The sequence below is a fragment of the Dipodomys spectabilis genome, unplaced genomic scaffold (genome assembly GCF_019054845.1).
Source record: "Dipodomys spectabilis isolate Male_0828 unplaced genomic scaffold, ASM1905484v1 ptg000024l, whole genome shotgun sequence".
NCBI classification, from domain to species: Eukaryota; Metazoa; Chordata; class Mammalia; order Rodentia; family Heteromyidae; genus Dipodomys; species Dipodomys spectabilis.
The window spans coordinates 23,576,122-23,591,772 of NW_024870701.1; the positions used below are offsets into that span (position 1 = coordinate 23,576,122).

Below are 15,651 nucleotides of genomic sequence, written 5' to 3' on the forward strand. Positions count from 1 at the left end.
TGTCTTATTGATTAAAAAGTTAAAGCTGCCAAGTAACTTATATAGAAGTGTTCCTGTGATCAGATCTTCTTCTTTATCCTATCTTTCAACCCACGTTCCAGCCCAGTTAGATTAGGAAGTTATATTGGGAAGATTTTCTCGAGGAAAGGGAGCCATGTAAAGAGAATTGGCTTCTAGAATATTTAGTTAGGCTTTTGCCTTCAAAAGCACAGTTGAATTGACAGACCAAAACTAAAACATTTAGTGGATGTGAAGGTTAGGGAAATAAATGTGTAATGTCTAGACCTTGCTATATCAATAGCTATGAGGCTCTGGGCAAGCCACTCCATCTCTCCAGGTCTCCTCCACTTCTCAATCTGTAAATGAAAGGGCTGAGCTAGAAAATTTCAAAAGCCTTTTCCAACATTTAAGGCCTCATACATAGAATGGTTATTGAAAATGTCCTCTAAACACAACTTCACAGAAGAGGGAGGTCACTCTATTTTCCACCAAATATCTTTCTTTCTTTCTCTTTCTTTCATTCCTTTTTCTTCCTTCTTTCTTCCCTTTTTCTTCCTTCCTTCTTGCCTTTCTTCTTTCCTTCTTTCTTTTTTTTCTGTCCTTCACACATATAGTAGCCCAGGAAATTACAAATCATAGTGCAAAGCTCAACACAGGAACATATCTATTCAAATTGTTTCCAAAACATAATCATGAAAAACTATCTATAAAGAAAATCAAATTATATAATGTGTGCCTCTTCAACATAAAAAGTCACTCCAGACTTACAGCTAATAAATTACCTTGTGAGCAAGTATATCCACAAACAGCAGATGCAACAAGTAGACAACTCAAAAAACCAAAGGGGCATGACAGATAGGTCTCGATGGTAGCTATGTTGGATATTGTGAGTGGTGTATGGACAGTGATTCTCCCTCAGAGAGAATGAAAGTGGCCAGACCTAAGAAACATAATTTGAAAAAAGTGTGTAGGAATGTTCATGTTTGCATTCATGTGAGAAATGTGCATAGGTCATCTTTTCTGTTCTGAAAAATGTCACATAGAGAGTGAGTTTGTTTTGTTCCCTCAAGGAAATTGTAATAATCCTCAAATCTTTATTTTTATCACAAATCTTTTTTTAACCACTGATGATGCTCATGGCTGGCATTTCTTTGTGTTAGAACTCAAGAGAGGCATAAGTATTTTAGGATTACCACTCCCTAGCCAGGTGCTGGTGGTTCACACCTATAATCCTAGCTACTCAGAAGGCTAAAATCTGAGGATCACGGTTCAAAGCCAGCCTGGGTAAGAAAGTTCATGAGACTCTTATCTCCAATTTAACATCAAAAAAGATAGAAGTAGAGCTGTGACTCAAGTGGTAAAGCATTGCCCTAAGTTCAAGTCTTAGGACTGTTGCACGCACGCACGCACACACACACACACACACACACACACACACACACACACACACACACACACACAATGATTCTGAACAAATCCCTCCAGCTGGTAAGTGTTCTTTTTCTGAGTCAGTGGGAAGATCACTGGATTCTTGCCTATTAAAACACCGGCTAGTGGCAATCCTCGAGGGCAGGGACCGTGCTCCTGAAATAGTTCTGAACAGCCCCCGGCGTGAAGCTACATGAATTGGGATGCTTAATAAGGCTTGTTAGAGCAGGGGACAGCAGAAGTTCCTATGCCAGTTGGGCATGCCAAGGAGCCACTCAGCTGCTCAAGGGTGACCACAGGTTACTGAGGACAGAGCTCCCCAACTGTGTGCCACAGCATACTTACAGATGTTCTGAGAGAGCTAGACACTTGGCTCTCCAGGAAGCCAGGTGGGCCCACCCTGGCCCAGCCTCTGCACCATGCCACAAGAGCACACTTTCTATGTGTGCATTTCTCTATTTTTAATTTTTTATTGTTATTATAAAGGTGATGTTCAGGGTGGGGGGGGGGGGGTTACAGTTACATGAGCCAGGTAAAGAGTCCATCTCTTTTTGTACTCTTGCCTTCTCCCAATTTTTTCCTCCCAATCCTACCCACAAGCTGTATGGTTCATTTTCAACCTAGTGTCCAGTGAGTACCATTGCTGCATTTGTGTGCATTTCCTCTCTTACTAATTGACCTCTTCCAGCTACTCTTGTAGACTGTCTAGATTTCTGGTTGGTTGATTGGCCATAGAGGGCCAGTCATGTTATTACCAAGGAACATTTATCCAAGGAACACTGGGAAAGATCAACCAAAAACCCTATAAGACTCAGTCTGTGAAAGCCTTTCACCTGTAGATCAATATTTATCAAGCATTTAACATTTATCATAAGATTTATTTTTTTAAGTTTCAGATCTTGGAATAGTCAATAGCTATTGACTAACAGTAGCCAATAGCATTGTTAATTACACCTTTCAGAAGCTGAAATTCATAGAATAACTATCTCTTATTAATTTATTCACAAAGCAGTTCTGCATGCATGCCTACTGTGTGCCAGATTTGTGGGAGGTGCTAGAGAGGCCATAAGTTTGCCATGAGAAATCCTGGCTATCGAAGAACTCACCACCAGACAAAGGGTGAACAAATGCAGCAGTGATATTCACTAGACACCATGTTGAAAATAAACTATACAGTGTGTGGGTGGGGGTGGGAGGGAAACACTGGGAGAGAACAAGAGAAAAGGTGACATTGTTCAAAAAGAAATGTACTCTTTACAGACTTAGGTAACCATAACCTCTCTGTACATCACCAATAACAATGAATTCATGAGAACAAAAAAAGAACTCAACTCACCACTAGGTAAATCAAGAACATGTAATTCACTCTCTGGTGGGTAAGAGTCAGTGCAGATGGGTGTAAAATACCGGATGTCTTCTAAAGATAAGGGGCCACTAACCCTGGAGCAAGAGACCTAGAGCCACCAAAGACAAATGTCTTCCCCATGGAGAGAGCTGAAGGGTGAGCTCTGTGAAGTTATTTCCCAGAGTATTTCACAAGCATGATTTCAATGCATTACATGAGAAAGAAGTAGCAGCTGTCTCTGTGGGATATCTACCACCCCTTTCAAGTTGAGTGTTCCAGGTCAGACCTTCAAGAGCTGCAGATTTCTTTCTGGGGTATTGCTTGCCTGCAATTGAGGAAACATGTCAATGACATGTATATGACTTGCAAAAGGCCAGGCAAAAATCAGTGATTTCTGGTTTCCAACCAGTGTTGTTTCCCCACCGTACCAACGGTCCATCCCGTGTCTAGAACAGTTGCTTAGACATGCTTGTGGTTTTCTTGGAATTGTCCTTGAGCCCTTATGAAAATATTGAAAAGTGATTGCAGAGGCCAGGGGTAAACTGCACCACTTTCATTGTAAGGGTTATCACAGCCTTTGCGATGCTGGTTATTTCATCGCCAGTCTTGTGTACTGTCTTGACTTCTCATTCTCAATTCTTGGCCAGCACAGCTTTACTTTAGCCTTCTTGAGTGCTCTGTACTTCCGCATTTCAATTTTGCCCATGCAGGGAAGCTGCCTTGCTGGGCACTGGTGGCTCACTCCTGTATTTTCCTAGCTACTTGGGAGGCTGAGATCTGAGGATCGGGGTTCAAAGCCAGCCCGAGCAGGGAAGCTCATGAGACTCTAATCTCCAATAAATTACTCAGAAAAAAAAAAAGCCAGAAGTGGTGCTGTGGCTCAAGAGCACTAACCTATAGCCCCAAAAGGCTCAGGGACAGAACTCGGGCCCAGAATTCTAGCCCCAAAGAAAGCTGCCTCTTGCTTAGTTTGATATGGTTTGGTTTAGTTTTAGTTTAATTTCAGTATTAGGATTTGAACAGGGCTTTGAACGAGTTAAGATACTCTACCATCTGAAACGTACCCTACCCTGCTTCTTGTTTTTATTTTTTGAGGCTGGGCCATCAACTAACTGTTGGAACATGGTAATTTGTGGTCCTGAGTCATATATCTGGGCTCTGAGAAGGCACAGAATCTGGGATGCTAATTGTGAAGCATCAGAGAGGGCAGCTGGACCACCAGTCTTCCACAGCTATCTAGAGATGGATAGCTCAGCCTCACCAGCAATCTCTCACCTATTTTACCCACAGACCTCCTTCAGCAAACCTAGCTCTCTCTCCCTCTGTTTCTATGACAAACTCATGGGAAAAAATCAAATATATATATTTTTTTTTGGGGGGGGGGGGGTCTGGTCGTGGGCCTGAACTCTGGGCCTGGGCGCTGTCCCTCAGCTCTTCAGCTCGAGGCTAGCGCTCTACCACTTGAGTCACAGCGCCACTTCTGGCTTTTTTTTTCTGCTTATGTGGTGCTGAGGAATCGAACCCAGGGCCTCATGCATGCAAGGCAAGCGCTCTACCACTGAGCCACCTTCCCAGCCCCCAAAAATATATTTTAACAATCAACTACTTTCCATGTTTATATGGCCATTCATTTCAAATAAGCAATGCCTTGGGTTACTAAACTGAAACTGTCTCTTCATGCATTGAAAAATAAGAGATTCATAAATGCCATTCTTAATAGCCTTTGCTATCCAGAATCAGGTCTTGGGCTAAAGAGAAAACCTTTTTTCTGACCTAAGCAGGCCTGTGTCGCGTGGTTCCGTGCAGCTTGAGAGAAGTGACTGGGAGCCAGTGATAGGGGTGAAGAGGCCGCTGCAGGTCCTGGCTCTGCTGTGACTCATGAACTATGTGTCTGGCTGAACTGAGCTCTCAGGGAAATAGACAATGATACTGAAAATGGACTATGATTCTCCACCCAGTTCTGAGTTTATGATAACAAGATTAAAATATAGATCTTCAAGGGGTATCAGGGGGAAGCTGGCACCTAACATGAGAAGCAATGGCTCAATAGAGGTATCTTTCAGGCCTAGAGGTGCCTGGGAACTGGCACTATTAACAAAATCCCTGCTTTGCCAGGTAGTATAAAGCTATCTCTTCCATAAATTCCCCATTGATCCTTCATAGACCCTCCATAGACCCTTGTCTTTTGGCTATAACAGTATCCATCTGATACAAGCACAAGAGAAAGAGCCAAATGAATTAACTTAGAAAGTATGTACATTTAATAGTGCAAATGTGTTCTGCTATTCCAGGTAGCCACTGGGCCTTCTGATTCTGTTGTTCAAAAAGAACTCCAGGTAGAGCATATTTAACCTTCATGCCTTAGGGATTACCAAACACTCCAATCAGCAGGCCGTGGGTGGGACTAGAAGCATGCACTTTCACAAGTGATTTAATGCCAGCTGTGATAGCCTTAGGAAATATTGTGCCTAGTGCTAAGAGTGGCCTCTGCCCTAGTGTGTGGCCATGGAAGACAATGTAATATAGAAGAGAACATACTCCAAACTCTTGCTTCTCCATAGCTTGGTACTTGTCAATCTTTAATACGCACCGACATCATTTGGAACCTTGTTGAAATACAAATCCCAATTCCATCACTCTGGGCTAAAGCCTGGGATTGCATTGCTAACAAGCTCCCAGCTGATCCTAATGCTGGTCCAGAGGTCGGGATTTGAGTAGCAAGACTCTCTATCAGTATTTCTCAGCCCTAGATGCATATTAGAGCCACAGGGATTAAAACCTTTAATCTCTTTAATAGGTATGGAATAGGGCTTGGGCAAAATTTTTCAAGCATCTGGGTAATCTAACATGTAGCCACAGGCTGGGTAGGAGGTATTGGCTGAAGGGTAGTAACTCAACAGCCAGCCCAGGGGCAGCCACCTGTTCCTGCTGGTACAAAGTGTCATTAAATATGTTTAAGGCCGGCTCATCCATCTCTTGACCCAGAGGTAACTCAAGTTCCTATGGGAGAGGACGTAGAAGCTGTCATGGGAGAATTGGAGCCACGGGCGTTTTATGTAAGGGCTGATCCAGTTACTACTCTAGCTTCCAGGCTGTCCACGCTCTCCTCTGCAGCTTCTGACTGTATTCTTCCTGGCTCTCTGCTTGGCTCTCAGGGGTGTGGACTAGGGAGGACACTGACCTGTCTTTTCTTGCCCTGGCTAGGCAGCGGTGGGGAGGAGCTGCCCACAGCAGGCCCCAAGGCTGAGGAGGGCTCCGAAGCGGTGCTCCCCAGGCGCAGGAGTGTGTTCCACATCGAGTGGTCATCTATTCGAAGGAGAAGCAAAGGTGTGCATGTCCTCCCTCTCTTCTCGGCCTCTGCTCTCCTGTTCTAATGAACAGGAACAATGAGAGTCCCTCCTTTGCAGGCTGGTGGGGGACCCATGGGGGGCACTGGGAGGAGGGGTTCCTCATACCGGAACACTGACCACACTGATCACTCATGTGATGGGGGTTGTGATTGGTGACAGGCAGTGGGCATTTTGGGGACTAAGCCAGAGCGTGACCACACACGGGAACTACCTGCATCTCACCCCACCTCCCCCCCCCAGGTTAATGCAATCCATCAAGAGATGCATTCTGGGCTAGCCTCTGAATCTTTTAGAGATCTTTATGAGGTTCTAGTCTGAAACCAACTCAAAAGTCACTGTGCATGCCAGAGTGTGTTAGTGGACACCTGTAATTATAGCACTCAGTTGGCTGGCACAGAAAAAAAAAATCACTGAGTTCTTATTATGTAGCAAGACCCTGCCAAAAAAATAAATAAATAAAATAAAATAAATGGAAACACTAGTAGAAGAGGCTAGAGATAAAAAGGTATCACCTAAGACACTGATATGGGTGTCCAAGACACGGGAACTGATCAAAGGGAATGATGGAGGGGGTTCTCAAAGGCCAGAAGCAAGGCCCAGAGGATAGCAAAAACTAAGCAGCTGACAAAGCCAGAAACTTGGACTTGGAAGATGAGGGCAGGTTTGGGCAAACAGGAAGAACCTGGTGCAGGGGGAAGTATCCCCGTGAAGACAGGAATGAGGACCAGTCCACTTCCACCCAACCTCAGAGAGGAGCAGGCCTGCCCAGAGGCACACCACTGCCCAGAGGCACACAGCCAGTAGATGTGACTTCCATCCCCTGCCCCCCAGACAGTGCTTTAATGACAGTCTTCCTCCAATTTCCTAATCTCATCACTTTATATGGCATCAGCCATACGAGAGTAATGGGCCTGGAGTGCTTATAGGAAAACCTACATGATGGACAGGGCATTGCAGATACTCAAGGGGTCTCTCAAGCCCTAGAGCTTATCTTTAATAGTGTGAAAGAGCATGGTTTGTCTCAAAAAGTCCTCTTACTATCTCTCATGATTCTAGGTGGGATAAGACATAGTACGTCTTGCACAGGACTTGGCTGCAGATGAGTGAAACCTGGCAGGCAGCGGGAACTCCAGAAATAAGTAGCTGGTTAGTCGGAAACACACACACACACACACACACACACACACACACACACACACACACACACACACACACTAGAGAGGAATCCTATCTTGCTTCCCACTCTTCCTTCCAAAGCTTTCAAAATTAATTTGTTGTTCCTACATATCCCAGTCACAATGTCCCAATCTCACTGACATTTGTAGTCTCAACTCCTTCCAAAAAGAAACATCCTTTCTAGTGCTTAGACACCATTCACAGGCTTGAATGGCCAATTCAGTCTTAAAATACAGTGGATAGGGGCTGCTATTCTCATACTTGACCACAGGAGGGAACCAGAGCACCAAGACTGAAACTTCCACGGACCTGATCTTTTTGCCAATACCTCCATCGCTGATGGAATTGGTCACACTTAGAAATGTCACCCATAATAGCTAAGAATAGAGTCACATTACCAGAGTTTTCTAGAATTACAAGGACACACCAAAACGTGTTTGAAGTGGCTCCATAGATACCATTTTTTCTGATCCAAACTTCAATTGCTATTAAAACACTAAAATCACACAAAGAAAAAGGAGGGGAAAGGAAACCAAAGCCCACACAGCCTGAGCTCATCTGACTAGTGAGAGGCATAGACAAGTTCAAACCTAGATCCTGCGTGGCTCAGGCAGGCTATGACTTTATGAGGAATAAGCAGAGGATTTCAACAATATCCCTGTTCCCTTCTCTGTACACTTACAAATTCTCCATGCAGCAAAGGAGAAAGAGCCCTGGATTCAGGGATCACGGACAAACCATTGTCCCCCTGGGATGCTGTTTCCTCATCTAAAAAAATAAGGGGGTTGAGCTAAGTCAGGGCTTTATAATTAAGGATCATTGAAGTCTCTGCACTCAACTGTATTCCTCAAGGAGAGGATGTAAATAAAATTCTGACCCGAAAAGGAAAAGAGGAGACTTTTCAGCTACAAAATTATAGGTTTTATATGTCCTTGTGAAACGGAAGTGCCTGTTAGTCTAATCTGAATCGTGCAGGAAATCCCTTCTAAGGTGTCCCAACTAACAATTCTCCTTCCCTTCAACTCCAGTGTTTGGGAAAGGTGAACACCAGGAAAGACAAGCCAAAGAGTCATTCTCCTATCTATACCGGAAGCCAGCGGTGGAGCTGCTTGTGAGTATCCAGTGGCCCAAGTCAGGGACTGAGCTTCCAACAGACTAACAGAGCTGAGAGCCAGCAAGGAGGTTCTGGTTGTAGGCAAAGTTTACTTGAACTTATTCTCAGAAATGTAATTATTTGGATTTTTTGTAATGTCTATTCTTTTTCAGTTTACATTGTGAACTTTCTAGTTCCTTTGAATTTTATATTATCAGGTTTCCTCCTAAATCAAACATTTAGGGAGTAAAACTCAGTCATTTTCAAAGACAGCATTTTTTATAGGGTCAATTCCTGACCTTGATGTTAATGAACAATTAAAATTTAAAGACTAGATATTATGGGGGGGGGGGGGTGATGGTTTCTTCTAGAATAGTGAAAGTAACATTTTAAATAAAATAGGTAATTGATACAATCTGGAAAAAAATCTAAATATCCATGGTGAAATCTCAACTCCACCATTTGACCTTGATCTTTGTAAAGAAGACCTTCTGCATGCCTGAGTCCTCACACACACAGGCATCATCTTCTTGTACATCATGGTGCTTTCCGGTATTGAATGAGGTGACAGACATGCCAAACAAAACAAACGATCCCAGTCTACAGAAACAGGGATAATTAAATTGTAGATTTAAACAAAAAATCCACAGTGCAACTTTAGCTTGGTTCTCAAGGGGCCACAAAGTCACTTCTCATGGCAAACCACTGAACATGGACAATTCTTGCTCATCTCTTGTCCCTGAACAGGATCTAGACACCATGGAGGAGAGTTCTGAGATCAAGGTAGAAGCCAACATGTCCAAGACTTCCTGGATTCAGAGTTCCATGGCTGCTGGGGGGAAGAGGGTCAGCAGAGCCCTTAGCTACATCACAGGAGAGATGAAGGAATGTGGAGAAGGTCTTAAAGGTACAGTGCTATTAAAGCACCCCTAAAAAGTTTGTCTTGATCATGGAAACACTTTACCAAGGAATTCTCTGGACCATCTGGGTTCTGTTCTTAGGGTCATCCAAGGAAGCTGAGAAATCTACCATTATAACAATCTCTTGGGATATAAATATCAGTACGTGTGTGTGTGTTTGTGTGTGTGTGTGTGTGTGTGTGAGAGAGAGAGAGAGAGAGAGAGAGAGAGGGACAGAGACAGAGACAGAGACAGAGAGACAGCCAGACAGACAGACAGACACAGAGAGACAGACAGAGACAGAGAGACAAAGAGAGACAGGCAGACAGACAGACAGACAGAGAGCTCTTGTTTTGAAATAGAGAAATTCTACTTTCCCAAATAGCTCACTCAAATGAGCAAAATTAATGCTGTGTTTCCACAGCCAGCGTTCTAGGAGAAATGTTCACTAGATGGCTCACTGAAGAACCATCTATTAGGCCAGTGGGTCCTCTAACAACCCCTGGACCTCCGCTCACAGGTTTAATGATCTTTATGCAGTAAGAAGGTTTTTCTGGAAAGTTTATGGCACCCTCCTAGGAGGCACAGGTAGTACAGGGCACCTACCCTAAGTGCAGGAGGTGACATCAGACTGGCAACAAGTTTTCTAGGCCAACACTGTCTCTCTAGGGCTTTTTATTTACCCTTTTCTTTTTTTTCTTTTTTTTTTAATTTAATTTAATTTTATTTGTGAACATACTGTACAGAGGGGTTACAATTACATGGGCAGGATAATGCGTACATTTCTTACCAAGCATTGCAGCCTCCTCCTTTGGTTTACCCTTCACATCCCTTCCCAGCCTCCCCCCTCCCCCCCAATCCCAATCCTTCTCCTTCCCCCCTTCCCCCCCCCCCCCCGCACTGACGTTGTAAAGCTTGTTTTGGACATGACATGACAACTTGTACTTCTCATTGTTGCAACAGGTCCACCTGTATCCTTAAACAACTGGTTTTTCCCCATCTCCTCCACAAGTTATACTGACATCAAATATAGTGAAAGCAGGGGTTATACTGTGGGGGAGGGACATACAAAGCAACAAAGAGATAATCTTATAAATGCGTTAGAAACACATGCATGAAAGAAAAAAACATTAAAATACATATCTAAGGGTTCATTTTCCTGACATCACATTATCTGACCTTTTCCGCTTGACTCATACATATACTAGATATTGCAAATAAGGGAAACCATGGGACCTATGTTTCTTTGGGCCTGGCTTACTTCACTTAATATAATTTTTTCCAAGTTTTTCCATTTCCTAAAAAATGGGGCAATGTCATTCTTTCTGATGGAGGCATAGAATTCCATTGTGTATATATACCACATTTTCTTGATCCATTCATCTACTGAGGGGCATCTGGGTTGGTTCCATATCTTAGCTATGGTAAATAATGCTGCAATAAACATTGTTGTGCTGGTAGCTTTAGTGTGGTCTTGTTTGTAAACGTTTGGGTAAATGCCCAAAAGTGGGATTGCTGGGTCATAGGGGAGGAACCTCCATACTGCTTTCCAAAGTGGTTGAACAAGTTTACATTCCCACCAACAATGAAGTAAGGTTCCTTTCTGTCCACATCCCCTCCAGCATCTGTTGTTAGAGTTCTTGATTTTTGCCGTTCTAACTGGGGTGAGATGATATCTCAATGTTGTTTTGATTTGCATTTCTTTTATGGCTAGGGATGTTAAACATTTCTTCATGTGTCTATTGGCCATCCTTCTTTCTTCTTCAGAGAAGTTTCTCTTTAAGTCTTTCGCCCACTTATTTATTGGGCAGTTGTTTCTTTGAGGATTTGTTGTTGGGGGGTTTAATTTTTTGAGTTCCAAGTATATTTTAGATATGGGACCCTTGTCCATTGTATGGCTAGTAAAGATCTTCTCCCAATCCGTGGGCTTTCTATTGATCTTGCTAGCTATGTCATTTGCCCTGCAGAAGCTCTGCAACTTTATGCAATCCTATTTGTCCAACCTTTCTTTGATTTGTTGTGTTTCCGGGTCTCTATTCAAAAAATTTCGGCCTGAGCCAAGGAGACCTAGGGTTTCTCCTATTCCATCCTGTAATGTTTTCAGAGTGTCTGCTTTGACTTCAAGGTCTTTGATCCATTTGGAGTTGATTCTGGTGCAGGGTAATATATAAGGATCTAGCTTTAGTTTTCTACATGTAGTTAACCAATTTTGCCAGCACCATTTACTGAAGAGGCTGTCTTTCTTCCATTCTATTGTTTTAGCTCCCTTATCGAAGATTAGATGGCTATAGGTCTGTAGGTTCATTTCTGGGTTTTCAATTCTATTCCATTGGTCCTGAGGTCTGTTCTTATGCCAATACCAAGCTGTTTTGATTACTATGGCTTTATAGTAGAGTTTGAAATTTGGTATTGATATTCCTCCAGCAGTGTTCTTTCCGTTGAGGAGCGTTTTTGGTATTCGGGGTCTTTTATTGTTCCATATGAATTTTTGGATTGCCTCTTCTATTTTATTTACCCTTTTCTATGGCAGGTGACAGCCCGCAGCTGGCTCCCTGAAAACTGACTTGTTTTGTAGGGAGATTCTTACACACACACACACACACACACACACACACACAGCCTACCCCCCAGGCCTGGCCCATGCTTACACCAAGCACTTACTGACTTCCTCCATTTCAGACAAATCCCCAGTGTTCCAGTTTCTCGACTGGGTGCTCCGAGGCACATCTCAGGTGATGTTTGTGAACAACCCCCTCAGCGGCATCCTCATCATCCTTGGCCTCTTCGTCCAGAACCCCTGGTGGGCCATCTCCGGCTGCCTGGGCACCATTGTATCCACCTTGACCGCCCTGGTCCTGAGCCAGGACAAGTAAGGCCCTGGAGACCCATTCCTCAAAGGACCATTCTCCTCCCTCTCACCTTCCCCTCAAAACAGGGCACTAGCTAGGCACTGGGGGCCTCAAACATGTGATCCTAGCTCCTCAGGATCAAGGTTTGAAGCCAGCCAAGTAGACAAATCCAAGAAACCATCTCCAACTGAGCAGCAAAAAGTCAGAAATGGAGGTGTGGCTCGAGTGATAGAGCATCAGTCTTGATTGAAAAAGCCAAGCAAGAATGTCAAGCCCTGAGTTCAAGCCCCAGTACCAGGAAGAAAAGGAAAAAGGCCCTAGTAACCAAAAGTAACTGCCCCCTGAATCTTTTTCATACACCCCTATTATGTAGGAAATGTAAAGGTCATTGGGGCTGATCTCCTCCTTCCCCACTCCCAGAAGGGTGACCTGTTTGAGAAAACCCTGACTGGAAATAAAGAAAACTTTAAATCCACGAGGGCCATTCCCACTCTTACCAGCCCCATCCTCATTTCCCCAGGTCGGCGATAGCAGCGGGGCTCCATGGCTACAACGGGGTGCTGGTGGGGCTGCTGATGGCCGTGTTCTCAGACAAGGGTGACTATTACTGGTGGCTTCTGCTCCCCATCATTGTTATGTCTATGTCTTGGTAAGTTTGTCTCTGAGGTTGTGGGTTCCGGGCAAAGGGCCAACCCCATTTTTATCCTCATCCCATCGAAAGAACTATTTGTTTTGCCTGTATATCAGAAACTCCGACTTGCAATAAAAACCAACATTACACAGAGACAACACAAAGCTGGGTCACGTATAAATGACATCTCCTTAGTTACCCTTCCTTCTCTGGTTAAGATTGTAACCGGATTCTGATCACACCCCACCAGAGCACAGAAGACCACTAAGGTTAAGAGCTGCAATAGGGTCCTTTCAGTTTCTAGAAATCTTATCACCTCTGCTCTCCAAGCTTTTCTCTTAGCCTAGGCCTCCTGATCAGACCATCAGACCTGATCAGATCATCTTCCAGGGCAGACCAAGGACCAGCCACAGGCAGAGCCCTCAGAACACAAGATTCCTCCCTTGCTTCCAGAAATTGCAAGGCTTTCTGACCACTCTTGACCATTCAAAAAAACCATAGTGTAGTGATTACCTCCCCTCAGTTCCCCAAAACTTTTCTCACTCCTCCTGCCTGAGGCTAGAACTTGGTCTCTTCCAGGAAGTTTTGAGACTGCCAGGAAACTCTGGAATTGAGTGTGGGCCTCCCGCCCTGTCTCTTCAGAGTGGAGTTCCCGAGAAAGGCCTGATCAGAGCAGAACAGGCCTGGGGGAGATGGCCAGCAAACTGCTTTATTCCAAGAAAACGAGACCTCAGTATGCTACTGCGCCATCTTGTGTTAGGGCCAGGTATCTACCTGACTGCTTTTGCTTCTTCCCCTAGCCCCATTCTCTCCAGTGCCCTGAGCACCATCTTCAGCAAGTGGGACCTTCCAGTCTTCACACTGCCCTTCAATATCTCCGTGACCCTGTACCTGGCAGCCACCGGCCACTACAACCTCTTCTTCCCCACGACGCTGCTGCAGCCTGCATCTGCTGTGCCTAATCTCACCTGGTCAGAGATCCAAGTGCCCTTGGTAGGTATTATGGAAGGAGGAAGGGCAGTGTTTATGAAATACTCGATGCCATTTACTTACTTGACCCATCTGAAACAGCCACAGGTGACAACAACTACACAGCACTAAGCACTTGACATACTTATCCCGTTCGTGTCCCTTTATAAGAGCTGAAGTGCTATCTCTGCCCATTGTGTCACCACTGAGAACAAAACAGGGGTCAGGATAAGAAACTTACCCCAGGTGGCTCCCACCCGTAATCCTAGCTACCCAGGAGACTGAGATCCGAGGACCACAGTTCAAACTCAGCCAAGGCAGGAAAAGTACATGACACTCATTCAAAAAGCCAGAACCAGAACTGCGCCTCAAGTGGCAACATGCCAGCCTTGAGTGTAAAAGCTAAGAGACAGGGCCCAGGGCCTGAGTTCAAGTACTAGTACAAGCCCAAAGAGAGAGGGGGAGGGAGGAAGAAAGAGGGAGAGGGAGAGGTTCCATAGAGAGTTCCGGAGAAAATCACAGGAGAACAAAGCCAAGACTAGAACAACAGTATCTGGATTTCAGGCTTACCTTCTTTGCTGTTTTTTGTTTGTTTAAGAGTCTCTCGCATATGCTTTGGTCCAGTTTTAATGCAACTTACCCTGTTACTTTCATTCGGTTGCATTGAATCATTAAAGGTATCCACACCTTGCTATTATGTATTGGCTTAAGAAGTCCCTGTTTTTAAGAACTCTCCAGAGTTTTCTTCCATTTGCTTTTGAGGCATACTTCTATATTAAAGCTCAGATTATCCTCCATTTAGAAACACATACAGCAGAGTTCAAGTTAAGATGACAAAATTTTGCTCCATTTACAGCTAAGCTATTTGAACAGAAATGTCTCGGAAACCTGTTGCACGATGTTAGTGTTATTTTTGAGAGGCTACAGTAGGGGGATCATGGGTTCAGGGCCAGCCTGGGATACACAGCAAGACCTTGTAAAAAAAAGAAAAGACAAGACAAGAAAAACAAGGGGCTGGAAGTGTGGCTTAGTGGCAGAGTGCTTGCCTCGCATACATGAAGCCCTGGGTTCGATTCCTCAGTACCACAAACACAGAAAAAGCCAGAAGTGACACTGTGATTCAAGTGGTAGAGTGCTAGCCTTGAGAAAAAACAAGCTCAGGGACAATGCCCAGGCCCTGAGTTCAAGCCCCAGGACTGGCAAAAAGAAAAAAAGAAAAACAAAACAGCATGCTGAACCTTTTATAGAAGAGGTCTAAATTGTCTCTTTAAGCTCCATAGCAAACAAGTGGCCCTGCTCTTCCTACAGCTTTTGAGAGCCATCCCTGTCGGAATCGGCCAGGTATACGGCTGTGATAACCCCTGGACTGGAGGCATCTTCCTCATAGCTCTGCTTGTATCTTCGCCGCTCATTTGCTTGCATGCAGCCATTGGATCCACCATGGGGATGTTAGCAGGTCTGTGTCTCCACTCCCCCAAGTTAATGGGCTCTAGGGGCAGTTGTGCCTGCTAGCAGCTCCAAGGAAAGTGGTGACATGTGTCTTTAACACTGGATCAAATTCCTGGAAACTTTCCCCTTCTATTATATTCTACTTATAGTGCTAATGCCTTCATGCTCCTCCGTGCAACACCTTAGTGTAACTTTAAAGTCAGGAAGAGTTTGCTTTCCAGATATAGTTTTAAGTCTTATCTCCAATGACAAAAGGAAGGAAAGGTGTGTGTGTGTGTGTGTGTGTGTGTGTGTGTGTGTGTGTGTGTCTAAGGAAGGACAATCAGACTTCAGGGTCTTTACTCAAAGTGTTTCTTCAGCTCATTACAGCTAGCCACTAATAGTCACGTGGCTCCATATATTTACGTATTTCTTTTCTTTCAATAAAATCAGAAGCTCTATTTTTAAAATAAATAGCTGATT

At 44.2% G+C, this 15,651-nt stretch overlaps 1 protein-coding gene across 3 annotated transcripts in view; it reads left to right on the forward strand.

Moving 5' to 3' along the window:
• Slc14a2 (solute carrier family 14 member 2) overlaps positions 1 to 15,651 on the forward strand; it is a 411,248-nt gene that overhangs the window by 383,849 nt on the left and 11,748 nt on the right. For 2 of the 3 annotated variants that reach the window (XR_006146903.1, XM_042675019.1), the window contains 7 exons: positions 5,978 to 6,100; positions 8,328 to 8,410; positions 9,140 to 9,299; positions 11,971 to 12,160; positions 12,661 to 12,789; positions 13,572 to 13,764; positions 15,049 to 15,196. Coding sequence is in view for 1 of the 3 variants with exons in the window: in XM_042675019.1 (XP_042530953.1) it covers positions 5,978 to 6,100; positions 8,328 to 8,410; positions 9,140 to 9,299; positions 11,971 to 12,160; positions 12,661 to 12,789; positions 13,572 to 13,764; positions 15,049 to 15,196 (1,026 nt within the window). In the remaining 2 variants the exon portion in view is untranslated. The remainder of the gene's footprint in view (positions 1 to 5,977; positions 6,101 to 8,327; positions 8,411 to 9,139; positions 9,300 to 11,970; positions 12,161 to 12,660; positions 12,790 to 13,571; positions 13,765 to 15,048; positions 15,197 to 15,651) is intronic. The other variant, XR_006146904.1, reaches the window with a different exon arrangement.